Source organism: Grammomys surdaster, unplaced genomic scaffold, assembly GCF_004785775.1.
Source record: "Grammomys surdaster isolate TR1022 unplaced genomic scaffold, NIH_TR_1.0 143, whole genome shotgun sequence".
NCBI lineage: Eukaryota > Metazoa > Chordata > Mammalia > Rodentia > Muridae > Grammomys > Grammomys surdaster.
Window position 1 is genome coordinate 6,477,552 of NW_021604601.1, and position 14,396 is coordinate 6,491,947.

A 14,396-nucleotide genomic window follows, 5' to 3' on the forward strand; every position below is an offset into this window, starting at 1 on the left:
ATAGATAGATAGATAGATAGATAGATAGATAGATAGATAGATAGATAGATAGATAGAGGAGGGGTGGCTTTGAGACAGGATCACATTTTATATATATAGCTTTGGCTGTCTTGGAACACATTATGTAGACCTGGCTTCATATTCACAGAGATCCACCTGCCTTTGTCTCCCAAGTGTTGGAATTAAAAAACATCCCCCACTACATCTGGCTCTAAAATCTTTAACAACAACAAAAAAAGATAGAATAAGATTTGCAGAAAAATTAAGTACTATTGTTAACATTACATCGTATCTAAAATGGTGCTGTTCTGCTCCGTGCAGGTCAGCCACAGCCACAGTGTACCTTGGGATTAAGGCTCCGAAATAAGAACCTTAAAGGTTTAAGAACATTTGAAAAATTGGAGTGTGTTTTTAATTAAAAAGAAAAATGATCAGAACTAGAGAAGAATAGAAACTTTATCATAATGAAATGATTTCTGTTGTCTTAAGTTAGAGTTTTGTGATTTTGCTGATTATTAGGATAGTCAAAATACGTTACCAGAGCTATACCTCAAGATGAAATGCTAATAGTAACATTTTAAAAAGAATCTTTAAAACAGTCACCTTAGTAATGATGAAGCATTGTCAATGGGATGTCTGAAGTGGTATAATTTACTTTTATCAGAATATAATAGAACTGGGAGTGGTGGCACATGCCTTTAATCTCAGCTATCAGGAAGCAGAGGCAGGAGGATCTCTGAGTTGGAGAACAGCTTGGTTTATATAGCTAGTTCCTGGATAGTTGGGGCTACATAGAAGGATCATGTCTCAAAATCAAACAATAGCAAAAAAAAAAAAAAAATCAAAATGGAAAGAACAGAGGTGGCATTCTGCTGTGTTGTAGATAGCTTACTGTTTGTGGAGTCAAGTAAATTTTGGCATATTGATCATATGGAGTTATTAGAGTGCTGATTTGGATAAATGCTGTCAATGTAGCACAAGGAGTTCAGTGACTCCCTTGATAGACTTTGCTGTCATCTCTACAGATACGATAGAAGCAAAGGATACCTGAAGGCGATAGAATATTGGCACATAGGAATGTTAGGTGCCAGTCTTAGAAGAATACTGTGAGAGCCGATAGTAGCCCTGGCTGTATATGTTCCTTGTTTTTATTATTGATTTTCATGAATACATAGTTGTAGAAAACAGATGTGTTTATCAGGATGTAACTAGAAAAACCGTCACTTGCCTCCTGGATCCAGTGAATCCTTTTTTAAATACAGAAGTGAGACTAAAGGAATAGAATTTCATTAATTTTTATATAATTTCAGTGTCATGAATCTTCTTTTTCTATCAGCTAAATTCAAATGCTGATACTCTTTTTAAGAAAGTGGAACGTTTAAGGTTCTTGTTTCAAAATCAGTATAATGCCCTGATGAGGTGATGGGGTGTGGTTAGGTTGCTTCCTTTTATTCTTAGTTCTTTGGTTTGATAGGTACAGAGGGTGGTTTTGCTTTTTTAATTGGCCATAATCATTAGGGTCTAGAACATGCTATTTCTTTGCATTTCTTTCGCTGCTGCTTTAATTAATTATTGTGAAATATTTATGTGAGTTGTCTTTGCCATACACATAAAAGTAAGTATTTTAGGTATCTAGTCCCTAAAGAAGGCTAAACACAGACTGTAGAATTTAGCAAAAATCAAAAACCTTCCTGATGTGTGGCCAAGAGTTCTGTTGTTCCTATACCATTTAAGCATTTCAGCTAGAGTTGCATGTGAAAAAAGTTTGTATTCTGGAAGCTTACACTTACCTGAGACTAGAGAGATGGGTCAATGGTTAAGAATACTGTCTGCTCTTCCAGAGGACCCAGATTAGAATCCCAGCATCCACATCTGCTCCTAACTATTTGTAACTCCAGTTCCAGGGGAACCAGTGCCCTCTTCTGACTTCCTTAGACACTGCATGTGTGTTTTACACAGACAGACACACAGGTGAGACAGCCATTACTATGAAGTTAAGGGAAAGAAAACGAAGGTTATACTTACTACCTTTTGGGTTCTGTCATGATTGAGGAGACAGTTGTCTGGCATGACTTTTGCTTAATGTGTATTTGTCAACTTTGAAGCAAAGCTGCTTCTTTCTCAGATCCTAAGGGTCTTAACAATCGTTATTTGATTCTGTCTTTTCTCGTAGTTGTAAAATATACTACTTGTAAGAGTAATGAACTCTAAATTTCCCTGTAAACAAATTATTATGCTAACTGGTTTAATGTGGCTGAAACACTATAGAAATCCCAATCTTGTATCAAAATTATTTTATTGTAATAGTGTGTAAAATAACCAGATATACTCAAGATACCAACTATGTGTTATCACATTGGTAATTTACATTGAGAATTAAATGGAGGAAAAGTAGATTAAGATTGTAGCCAGTGTAAGTTCACTTTTGTAAGTAGCACAGTATGGACTAAATTTGTGTTTTTTGTTTGTTTGTTTGTTTGATTGATTAATTAGTTTATTTTGGTAGTGACATATTTATTCTCTGACTGCATTTGCTTGACATTCTTTGTCTAGGGTTTTCAATAAACAGTTTGTAGAGTTTGTATGATGCATTGACGTGGGACCAAGTGCCCTGTGGCCCTCTCACTCCTAATGACTCCAGGGGCAAAGCTTCCTAAGTCCTGTCTTAGTGGCTAGTTGAATATCAGGAGAGGCAAAGCTTAGCCTCAGATAAGCACAGGTCTTATCTCCTGTGCTTGCCCATTTATTTGCATTGACTGACTCCCTTCCTCCCGCTACTCCCGATTTCTCTCCTGTCCTTCCTTCCTGAGATAGGGTCTCATTTTACACCTCTAGCTGTCCTGAAATTCATTATGCAATTCAGGAGGCCCTTGAACTCACCGTGATCTGCCTCCCAAGTGCTGGGTTTAAAGGCATGTGCAAATATGCTTGGCGAGTAGATTTTTTTAAACCTAACTAGAGCTGTTTGTTTATTGCTGGACTAGTATGAGACATGTAAATTTCTGTTTAATCTTTGTGGAGTCGTGTCTTTCCTATGACCTCCATTTTGTTTGTGCATAGCTAAGGTATATGGGCTGCTTCCTCCTTTCGGGAGTTGATTGTTTCTGAACAGTTTGTAACAAGGGCCCATAAGTGTGTAGTTCTTTTCTTTATTCTGGTTTTAACCTGTTACCCCAGAAGCTTACTGCTTCTAGATTCCTACAGGTTCAGGTTCCTGAAAGATTTTCTACCAGGTTGCCTCTCCCAGTAATGGCTTTCATCATGTTAGAGTGAAGTCAGTTATTGGAATTGTTATTCAAGTTCATACTCACTAAGATCGAGTTAGCAGCATCACTACACAGTGTTACTGTACTGGGCCTGTGGGCCTCTGTTTGCACTTGTTTCCTCAATGTGTACTAAAATGTAACCCGTTACAGGGAATTTCCTCTCACTGTTTTATGAATTCTTAGAGAACATAGTTGGGGAAGACCTTAGTTGGGAATAGTTTTGCTAAATCATTAATTTTGGTAATGACTTTTGGGTATTTTGCCTCTAAGCATGTAATGTGTAATTTTAATTTTTGAATATCAGGTTTTAATTGGATCTTTAGAGTATTTCATTGATACTAATTAATCATGTAGTTGTAGGTTAATTTAACTTGCTATCATTAAGTATTATCTTTGTATTACTTTCAGTAGTTTATAAGACTTACATCATCTAATCATTTTATACACAGACATATAATACCATCTGTATGGGACTTTTCCTTTTAAAAGTAGATTTGGATTTATATAAAGTATAACTTCAGATGGCTTACTCTAGGAATGCTTTGTCATGAATATGACTCCCCTTAAGCATTTAATTGTGATGCTTGCTGTATTCAAGTTTTCATTTGTAAAAATGTTGTCTCAGAACATTTGTTTGTTCTCAACAGGTAACTCCTCAAGATAGCCAGGAAGGAACATTTGGGTCCGAGCACTCAGCTTCACCCTCACAAGGGAGTAGCCAACAGCATTTTCTGGAACCTGAAGCAAATTTAGATGATTCCATAGACATTCAGCAACAGGTAAAAGTCACTGCTTTTCTTAGTCATAAAGGTCCCAAGTCAGTCAGGCCATCTTGGTGCACACCTTAATCCCTGGACTCAGGAGGCAGAGGCAGGCCTATTTTCATGAGTTCAAGGCCAGTCTGGTCTACAGAATGAGTTCCAGGACAGCCAGGGCTACAAAGAGAAACCCTGTCTTGAAAAACAAAATTGTTCAAAGTCCTTTAACTGTGTAAGGTTCTTTGTAAATGTACTGTAGCCTAAATGTAGTTTCTCTTGTGTGTCTTTTATATTCCTACCTCTATTACCGGTGAGTCACTAATGCTATATTGTAAATAATTGTAAAGGCAGAACTCCACTTGTATGTTAAATCTTAACTGAACTTCTTGTTTATGTGCCCTTACCTTTGCCTTCCAAGGATATGGATATTGATGAAGGGCAAGATGTTGTTGAAGAGGAGATCTTTGAACCAGAAGCTAAGAAAGTAGCTGTTCGCTCAAGATCAAGAACTCATTCACGATCTCGATCAAGGTTCTATAATAATATTTAATAGCAATGTTTACCTTAGTTCTTTGCATCAAGATTAAAAGAAATACTTAGGGATTTTAAAAAAAGTGTCTCAGGAAAAGTAATTGAAAACCAAAACCAGAAGATAGCCTTTGTTCATATGTCTGCTCTTTGAGTCCTTTATGCAACAATAACAGCTGTTGTTGCAAGATTGTGATTTTTGGATTATAGTTGTTTTAGTTGATACTAACATACTTTACTTAGGGAGTTAATACATCTGAACATTGTGTAAATCAAGCTAAGTGACTTGTATTCCAAGTTACTGTATAACAATACCAAGAGTGTCTCCCAAGACACTCAAAAAACAGGTATTGTGAACCTTAGGTATACTACGAAGCCCATAGAAAATACATCCTGTAATCAAAACCAGGTCGCCGTTCTCTGGCATTCTTATGTCCCTCCTTTACATAGGAACGTGCTTATAAACAACGTCTAGTAAAGAAAGCGACTCTGCGTAAGTTTGTAAAGTCAAGAACTGGAACACTTTAGGCGTTAAAAAATATTAAAACAGGATTATATAGTGTCCTAAAACTCCCTAAGTAGTTTTTATTTTCTAAAGTCTTATATCTGTTCTTGTGAAAATGAGCTAAAGGACACTTAACAGAAAGTGAGGCCCTTTTGAGTTGTGTTTTTCTTTTGTTTTCGATGAATAAAGTTTGAGACTTAGAGTTATCCATCAGCATCTATTAGTGATGTCGTCATCCATAGCGTAAGACTACAATGGAACCCATGTTTAATAGTTGGTTATACTTTAGGATAGTTGAAGAGGTGGTTAAATATGACAGATGCTCCTTTTTTCATTCACTTCAAAGTGAAAGATAATAATGTCATTAGAAGTAAAATAACTATTTTTTTGTAGGTCACCAAGAAAACGAAGGTCTAGGTCACGCTCTGGGTCCCGAAAGCGAAAGCACAGGAAGCGGTCTCGCTCCCGCTCAAGAGAGAGAAAGAGAAAATCCTCACGTTCCTATTCAAGTGAACGCAGAGCCAGGGAAAGGGAGAAAGAACGCCAAAAAAAGGGCTTGCCTCCTGTCAGATCGAAAACACTAAGTGGTGAGTGGAATTCTTGTATCAAACTTCCCTAGAGTCAGTATTGGAAAACAGTTCTCTAGCTAATAGAGATTGCTGCAGAGATACAGGGGCCTGGCTTAGATCCTCAGCAGGAAACCCCGGAGAGGTGTGTAACTTGTAATAGGAAGGTGGCACTAGCGGATTCCAGGCTATCTAGTGTAGTCAATTTGGTGAGCTCCAGGCCAGCAAAAGATTATGCCTCAAAACCAACAGCAACAACAAGAAAGTCCAGGACAGTTTTTGAAGAACCACCTAAGGTTGGTGTCTGGTCTCTACAGAACAAACAAACAGCTAGCTTTCTGCTATAAAAATCTCTTACCCAATTTTATTTTCAGAGTAGCAAACTGAAAAGGGAGGGACTTTTTAGTAATTAAATGGCTTTGACTCAGGGTTTTGTGAAAGAAAAGCAGATTAGCAAATATATGTAGAGTGCGTAATGCAAGCTGTAAAGTATGGCGTGACCAAGGACCCTTGAAACACACCAGGCTGCTATTTGTAACGTGACACAATGACTACTGTAGTAGTAGCTGAACAGTTAAGAGTATTCAAATCTGTAGGAGTAATAGGTACACATAGATACACCTTGCTGTATTTTTATATACTTATTAAAATATATTTTGTTTTTAATTTGAGTATATATGGTGTTGGAGATTGAATAAAGTTTTTGCTCCTGCTAGGTATTCAGTGTACTACTGAGCTAAACCTCTCTCCCAGCCTCATTGTAATTGTTAAAATAAATTATAAACTTGTGGTTTTTGTATGGGGAGAGAAATGCCTGCATTACAGCCTATTTTCTTCTAGGTTTTAATCTATTTTGTGTACTTAAAACAGCTTCAGTCCTGGTAGGGTTTGTTTCAGTAGTTGGCTAGGGTAAGGATCACGTTAGTACAACAAAGTGAGTTATTTTCCTGTCAGGTTCTGCCTAGGGTTAATCCATTGTTGTTTCTGGGGAGAACTGAAAGACTCCAGGTGAGCAAGGAAGCAGTTGATAGAGAGCCCAAGAGCTAAAATAGACTTGTCGTACTGTCTGTTGCTTGTCAAGTAAGTTTACCTCAGCATAAATAACTGTAGATAGCTATGTGTGCACTGTTTGCACTGGGATCACACAAATCCTAGGCTTTTCCTGTGGCTCTTGGAAAGTGAATTTAAGCTCACATTTGGTGCTATGAGAGCATCTTGAGACTCAGGCTCCCAAAATCAAAGGCAATGGCATCTTTTTATAAGTTCTGGCAATTTCAGTAGACCTTGGTATCTTTCCAGAACCTTCTCACATTATAAACAGCTAGTGCAACTTCTGAAAATTCTATTTGTTCCTCATTATACGGGGCCAGATTTAAGTATTTTAATGTTGATTGACAAAATTAAAAATCCAACAACCCAGGGGTACTCCCCACCCCCAATCTCTGCTCTATCCCTCTGTGATGACCCCTGGATCTTTTAGAATAATTACTTTATTAATAGGGCTGTTAATTATTCATTTACCATCTGTCCACTCATTGCTCACCTACTTTGTGATTCTGTTGTGCATTGTCTTAGTTAGGCCTACTGGTGCTGTAGTATAGCAACATCACTGTCATCACTGAAGGAAGTCAAGGCAGGAACCTGAAGGCAGGAGTTGTTAACAGAGGCCATGGATGGTGCTACTTACTGGCTTGCTCCTTATGACTTGCTCAGCCTGCTTTCTTATAGAACTCAGGACCACCAGCCCAAGGGTAGTTCTCCCATATCAATCACTAATTAAGAAAATGCCCTGTAGGATTGCCTACTGCCCCATCGTTTTCTGAGTTGAGATTCTCCTCTCAGATGACTCTAGCTGTGTCAAGTTGTCAGCTTGACTCAAACACATCACTTGTTAAGTATAACATATCCTTGATGTCCCTAAAATCTCATTAATACTAGTTTTATAGTATAAAACATTAAAAATCATTAGTGATCTCACAGTCTTTACAAATTTAAATGCTTAAAAAGTTAAGTCTCTTTAAAACTCCAAAAGTTTCAACTGTGGGCTCCAATAAATCAAAAACAAATTAAATACTTTTCTTACTTAAAGAAGCAAGAACCAGGGCACAGTCACACTCTGAATAAAGCAAAATTAAGCTTGAGTTGTATAAAGAACTCCGTGCCCGGTGTCTGGCTTCCTCCAGAGGGCTTGAAGTCTCCTCCAGCTCCACCCTCTGCGGCACACACAGCTTGTTACTGTGTTCAGCCTGACTGCACACCATGCTGCTGCTATTTGTGCTTATTATCCCATGGTGCTGGCATCTCCAATATGCCGGGCTTTCTTGCTACACTTTCCCTAGTACCCTCTCCTGGGCTCTCTTCAGGGAATTTAGTGCCAAGCCTTAGCTGCTCTTGATGACCGCTTAATACCTTCAAAACCAGTATACTCTGACACTCTCAGATTTGGCTACCAGCACAAGGTACAGTTTTGGCCTGCTCTAGAATACAGCTTTTGTGTGCTAACTCTGAGGAAACATTTCCCAGAAGATTTTACCTCAGTGATGCTGGACTCTCTCTTTTAAAAAGTTGTTTTCTTGTGTGTATGTTTTTTGTTTGTTTGTTTGTTTTCTGTTTGTTTCACATATATCTGTGTTTTGCCTGCGTGTATGTGCACTACTTTTGTCCCTAATCCTATGGAAGTCACAAGAGTGCTTCTAATCCCCTGGAGCTGGACTTAAGAATGGTTGTGAACAGATGGCTGTAGGCACTGGGAGTTGAACCTGGGTCCTCTGAAAAAGCAGCTGGTGCTTTTAACCCCTAAGCTGTTTCTCCAGCTTCTGCTGATCTCGCCTTAATTTCACAATTCCAGCTGACCAGCATCAGTTATTACAGCCAAACAAAACACTTCTAGCTGTTCTGGTCTCTGTGAACCCCAACTGTCACCCTCAGGTAACACAAGCACTGTACAGAAAGGCCCTTAGTGTCTACACCATAGCTTCTGAAGGCTGTGGCCCTTTAATACAGTTCCTCATGTTGTGGTGACCCCTAACGTTATAAGTGTAATTTTGCTGTTATGAATTGTAGTGTCAGCATCTGATATGTAAGATATCTGATATGCAGGCTGTGTGAAAGGGTCGTTCAAGGGCCCTTAAAGGGATTGTGACCCACAAGTTGAAAACGGTTGGTCTAGGCTGTCCCACATCAATCAGTAATTGAGAAAATGCTCTGTGAGCTGGCCTACATACTGGTCTTACAGACACGTTTCACAGTTCTAGTTCCCTTCACTCAGATGGTTCTAAATCGTGTCAAGTTGATATAAAAACCAGCTGGCACAGGCTTGGAATCCATTTTTCTCCTCTAAAAATTGTGTGGTTTTAAAAACAGACTGTATATATGTATGTTGTCTACGTGTATGCATGCATGCCCCGTGCATGCTTGGTGCTTATGGAGATGAGACAAGAACATTGCATCGTCTTTAACTGCAGTTACAGACAGTTGGGTGGGAGGAAATTCAACTGGATTCCTGTAAGAATAGCATGTCCTCTTAATTGCTCAGTTCTCTCTCCAGTCCCCCAAATGTATTCTTTTTGACACCTCATAATTACCTGTACTTACGAAGTACCATGTGATATTTTTGTACATATATCATGTGATGATTAAATTAGGCAATTAATATATATAAAACTGAAGTAATGATGATTTAGTTGTAGTCAGTGCTGTGGAACATCATTATCCCTCTAAGAACTGCAGTTTATTTCACACACAGCATTGCAGTTTACATGTTAAGTAACAGTTTGGCAGAATAATTTGATACAGTTTTGCTTCAAAGAAAAAAGTGGAAACTTTAAGTTTATAACCCTTCCCTCCAGCAAATATAAAAAAATAAAACCACAACACATTCTAACCAACTCAGTGCAGTAGTTGTATCAGTGACACGCAGTGTCTAGTTTCTTTGCTATAGTGCTAGTGCATTTGGAGATAAGCCCAGCCTCCACAGTTGCTTTCCCAGGGTCAGCAGATGCTGGGATCTTCCTACTGCAGTAGACATAGACAGTTGCAGGCATGCACTTATCAGCTGTATGGAAAACACTGTGGTGGGGTTGAAACAAAGAAACCAAACAGCCTTTTATCTTCTTTAATGACTCATCTTCTTGTATCCTTCTCATAACACACATTTGAGCTCTCCTGGTCTGTTTTCTGAAGTTTTAAACATATCCCCGAGTAGACTTGTTTACGTGTATTTGTGTATGCACGGCAGGCTAGGTTCCTCCTGCCAGAGCTGGTTTGTTTTGACCGTGCATGGAAACCTTTTCCAGGTTCCTGTGCCTCTCTTAGGTTCTCTGCTTCTGTTAACATCAGCTTTTTAGTTTCTACTTAGTAGTCTGAGAACATGCCATGCGTTGTGTCTGCCTTGGCTTATTTCCCCTAGATTTCCTCTAGTTCATGGGTGTTCTACAAGCATCAGAATTTCATTTTCTTTTTTGGATTTTTTGGATTTCATTTTCTTTTTTTGAATTTTTTTTCTATTGCTGGTTAGAAGTTCAGCAAGCACCGTGATGACTCTTACCTTCCATTGAGTATCTCAGGACTTTCTTCATCTTGAAGTGGAAGCAGTTTCCCCTGGTTGCTATTCTTTCAACACATTTGAAATAGTGTGGTCGTGTTTCTCAGCCTCTGCTCCTTGACACAGACTGTGGAATACAGTGCTTTCAGGAACATGGACAGATTAATACCCCAAGAACCAAGCACCCCCTGGCTTTGGGACTGAGAATAATCATAACAACTTGTTAGGAAAACAATTATAGAGAACATTGTAAAAAATAGGAGACACGTTAGCACAGCTTGAGGAGACTAAGACTCTTGGTGTCTCCAGGATAGGGTGATGAGGCAGGGGTCGTTACTGTAAGGTGATAACGCTTCAAAGCTGTTTACTTCCAGATCCCTGGGACTTGCCTCAGGAACCATTCTACATGGCATTGCACTGCATGGTAATGGAACAGCTTTCTGTCACTATGACTTCAATAATGTTTACTCTGCTTTGTATTTTTAGTTCAGGTTGCTTGTTCCTGCTCCTTTTGACTGGTCATTATGACTGGAAAGGAGAACAAGGTAGAATGGAGACAGTAAGCCCCTAAAGGGCAGGCCCCCATTTGATCCCCATCTCTTAAAAGTTCCACCACTCTTCAGTGGTGCTGTAGGCTAAAGACTAAGCCTGTGTGGGGGGCATGTTAGCCTTTGGTAAAAACAGCCTTTGTAGTGTCTTACATTAAAGATCTATTTAAAAAAAAAATTGTATGTCTCCCTGTGTGTCTATGTGTGCCTGTCTGCTGTACGTGTATGGTTCATATGTCATGATCTATGCATGCAGTCTGAGGACTACTTAGAGGAGACAGTTCTCTCCTTCCATCATGTAGGCTTCAAGACTCAGACTCAAGTTGTAAGTCTTGGCAAAGTAACTGTGGATCTGCTGAGCAGTCTCACTGGGCACTGGCTTTAATGTAAAATGCTAAAAAGTTACAGATGTTGATAGAGTGAGTGAATCGTGAGTTGAGAATCACCCAGAGTGAGCGTGCGTGAGACAAAGAACAACTAGTCGTCACAGTCTGTGGTAGCTGCACAAAACTCCTGTCTGTCTGCAAGACCTTTGAGTTCTGACTCTTGTTAGTGAACTTGTCAAGGATCACATTTCAGGTTACGTTAACCCTAGAAAAGCCTGTTTTCCACCTTTTCTGTCAGGATTAAAGTGCTGGGAAATGACATGGAAAACCCCCTAGATGCAATGCGTTAGCACCGTGGAAGTGTGTCAGCCGTGAAGGGGATTGAAGAAGCATGAGCAGTACAGTGTCTCCTCCCAACTCTTACGCATTAGGCAGAAGGGGCTTTCAGGGCGGAAGTTTCAAGAGCATTTGCTACTCAGTCATGAGACAGAATTCAGGTCATGTGTGTTCATGTGTAATGCTGAGTCTCAAAGAGTCCGTGCTCTTCTGCATACACATGAGTGTGCACACAGAAGTGCCGTTTGGTTCCTCTTCAACTCTTCAGTAGCAAGTTAAGGAGTCCTGATTTATCCATTTCCTTTCTTATCTCTCTGCAAAGTGTCATTTCCTTACGGATAAGAAAGTTCATATAGGTTTCAGATTTATATGTGGATCAGGGAGAAATATCCACTGAGTCATTCAATACAAAGATATTAAGAAGGTCCACAGGTAGGAAATAGTTTCACAACTATTGTACTTTAGAGACAGTTGGGGACTTTGAAAGCTTTTCTTCCAGTCTCATACACCACTTTTCTCTGGTGGTTGGACAGTGTTGTTCACAGGTGCTTTAGCTTGCAAGTTGGTGACCTGCAGGAAGTTGGGTCTGTAGAAATGTAAGTGGACACTAATATCTCAGTCAGTTTTAAATGTCGCTGTTATCTGTGTGGAGCTGTCAGGTTGTCTAAATGTTAGGTTAAGTTTGATCTGTTGTTCTTAGTAATGTTTGAGGCATCTGTGTCCTTGTGATTGAAGCTCTCTGCTTCTCTGTCCTGACAGTATGCAGCACTACTCTCTGGGTTGGCCAAGTGGACAAGAAGGCTACACAGCAAGACTTAACCAACCTTTTTGAGGAGTTTGGACAAATTGAATCCATTAATGTGAGTATCTCTTGAGCACCAACTGTGTCAGCTCTCACTCTCTTTACTTCCCACTTAAGGTGATCCTCATTGAGTCCGACGTGTGCGACATGGTGACTCTCAGCTTGGCACGATTTGTTTACTTTGCTCAGTTTTCTCTGTTTACTATGAAGCTCTTGAATTTGCAAAATATTCATGGGGGTTTTATAGCAGTATAGCACCTAATTCCTCCAAGCCTTAAATGTTTGTTAGCAGGATCCCTTTCCTGTCCCTCCCCCCTTTCTTTGATTTTACCTGCCAGCTTAAAAATGGTTTTTTGTTACAGTATAGTAAGTTCTGTTTCTGTAGGCAAGGAACTGATAACATGTATTCAATATTTCACCTTTATTATGGCTTAGAATGGAAGTGGAATCAGAGTAGAATATGGGGCTTATTAAAAGTGAATAATTGATTGCATATGTGTTGTATCAATAAACAGAGTTAGAATTATTAATTTGGTGGTTTGATCGGTTGTCATACATGTTCAGTTTCATGAGAAACAAATATCAGAATGAATTTCCATCTTCTGCTCTCTGTAAAGAAAGGACTTTTCCCTCATAGATGATTCCACCCAGGGGCTGTGCATATGTCTGTATGGTTCATCGACAAGATTCATTTCGGGCTCTTCAGAAACTGAGTTCAGGATCCTATAAAATTGGTTCTAAGGTCATTAAGGTAAGTTTTTGTGATTGACTTGTGGTATAGTGACATCTAACATTTCAGCCTCTTACGTCACAGTCATACATTTTTCATAGGCAAGGTCATGTGATCTTTCTTGTTTGCATCATTTAGAATGCCCCAGTTCTTTCTATCCGTTTCCTCCCCTTTGCTTCTTGATGTGGATCAGATCCAGGGTCTTGAACATGGTAATTACAGCATACACTCTTACACTAAGCTCTGTACTCAGCCTTATCTTTAATATTTCCAGCAAGCTTATGAGTTCAGTATTATTGAGTTATAATTAGGACTAAGTATACTAACTTACTAACCAAAATTTGAGATTGTCTGTTCCTTAAGTTCACATCTCCACAAGTGTGTTAACTTGGGGCCCCATTTTGGTTAGATCTTTTTTATTTAGGTTTATCTTTCATTTGCTTTTTCTCCCAACACATCTTCTCTATTTTTTTTTTCTTATTGAAGCCAGCCTTCTAAAAGAGTTTATCCTTGAGCATGTTTTCTTCTTAGTCTTTAAATTGAGAATTTATTGTTTTCTCGTTCCTTCTGTGATTGACTCAATTTCATTTTGACTCTTTAGAGGACTGGTTTTCAACCTGTGGGTCACAATCCTTTTGATCACCTAAGACCATTGGAAAACACAGATATTTATATTATGATTCATAACAATAACAAAATTGCAGTTATGATGAAGCAATGAAAATAATTTTATAGATAGGGGTTACCACATGAGGAACTGTGTTAAAGAATTGCAGCATTAAGAAGGTTGAGGACCACTGATCTAGAGAGAATGCATTTAGTCAGCTTCCGCACCTAAATTAAAACTCTGAACTCTTTCTACAAAGCGTGTGTGCCTATCTTTTATGGTTGCTTGACTCTGTGTGTGTGTGTGTGTGTGTGTGTGTGTGTGTGTGTGTGTGTGTAAACTCAGTATTGCTTATGTGCACTGGCATGGTGTACAGGGCTTTATTAAACTTCTGATAACCATCCTAGTTATTGCCAGTGGAATAGAGATCCTGTTGCAAAAAGTAGACTTGTATTATCTCCTGAAATGAGTTATTTAGAATTGGGTAAGAAGTGGAAACAGATCTTCCATGGCAAATATGATCCCCAATGCTCAAGAAAAGCAAGCTTTGTTTGTATTTGTTTAAATATGATTTCAAGCTTTATTTTCATTGAAGACCTCAAACTTTATTTTTATTGTAGTTTGTCTGTGATCTTCCTTTTCTTCTCTCCATTCCCAATAGATTGCCTGGGCTTTGAACAAAGGTGTAAAGACTGAATACAAACAGTTCTGGGACGTGGATCTTGGAGTCACATATATACCCTGGGAAAAAGTTAAAGTAGATGACTTGGATGGCTTTGCAGAGGGAGGCATGATTGATCAGGAAACTGTAAATGCTGGTAAGAGGACAGTAGACACCAGAAGGGTATAATAGAAATGTGTTTGGGGAGGCAGAGTGAACT

The 14,396-nt window shown here is 39.0% G+C and overlaps 1 protein-coding gene across 1 annotated transcript in view; it reads left to right on the plus strand.

The window, feature by feature from the left end:
* The window catches only part of Tiam2 (T cell lymphoma invasion and metastasis 2), a 413,516-nt gene that overhangs the window by 55,711 nt on the left and 343,409 nt on the right, over nucleotides 1-14,396 (plus strand). Inside the window, 6 exon segments of the mRNA XM_028764322.1 lie at nucleotides 3,914-4,045; nucleotides 4,443-4,555; nucleotides 5,451-5,644; nucleotides 12,136-12,236; nucleotides 12,816-12,929; nucleotides 14,177-14,333. Coding sequence (XP_028620155.1) covers nucleotides 3,914-4,045; nucleotides 4,443-4,555; nucleotides 5,451-5,644; nucleotides 12,136-12,236; nucleotides 12,816-12,929; nucleotides 14,177-14,333 — 811 coding nt within the window.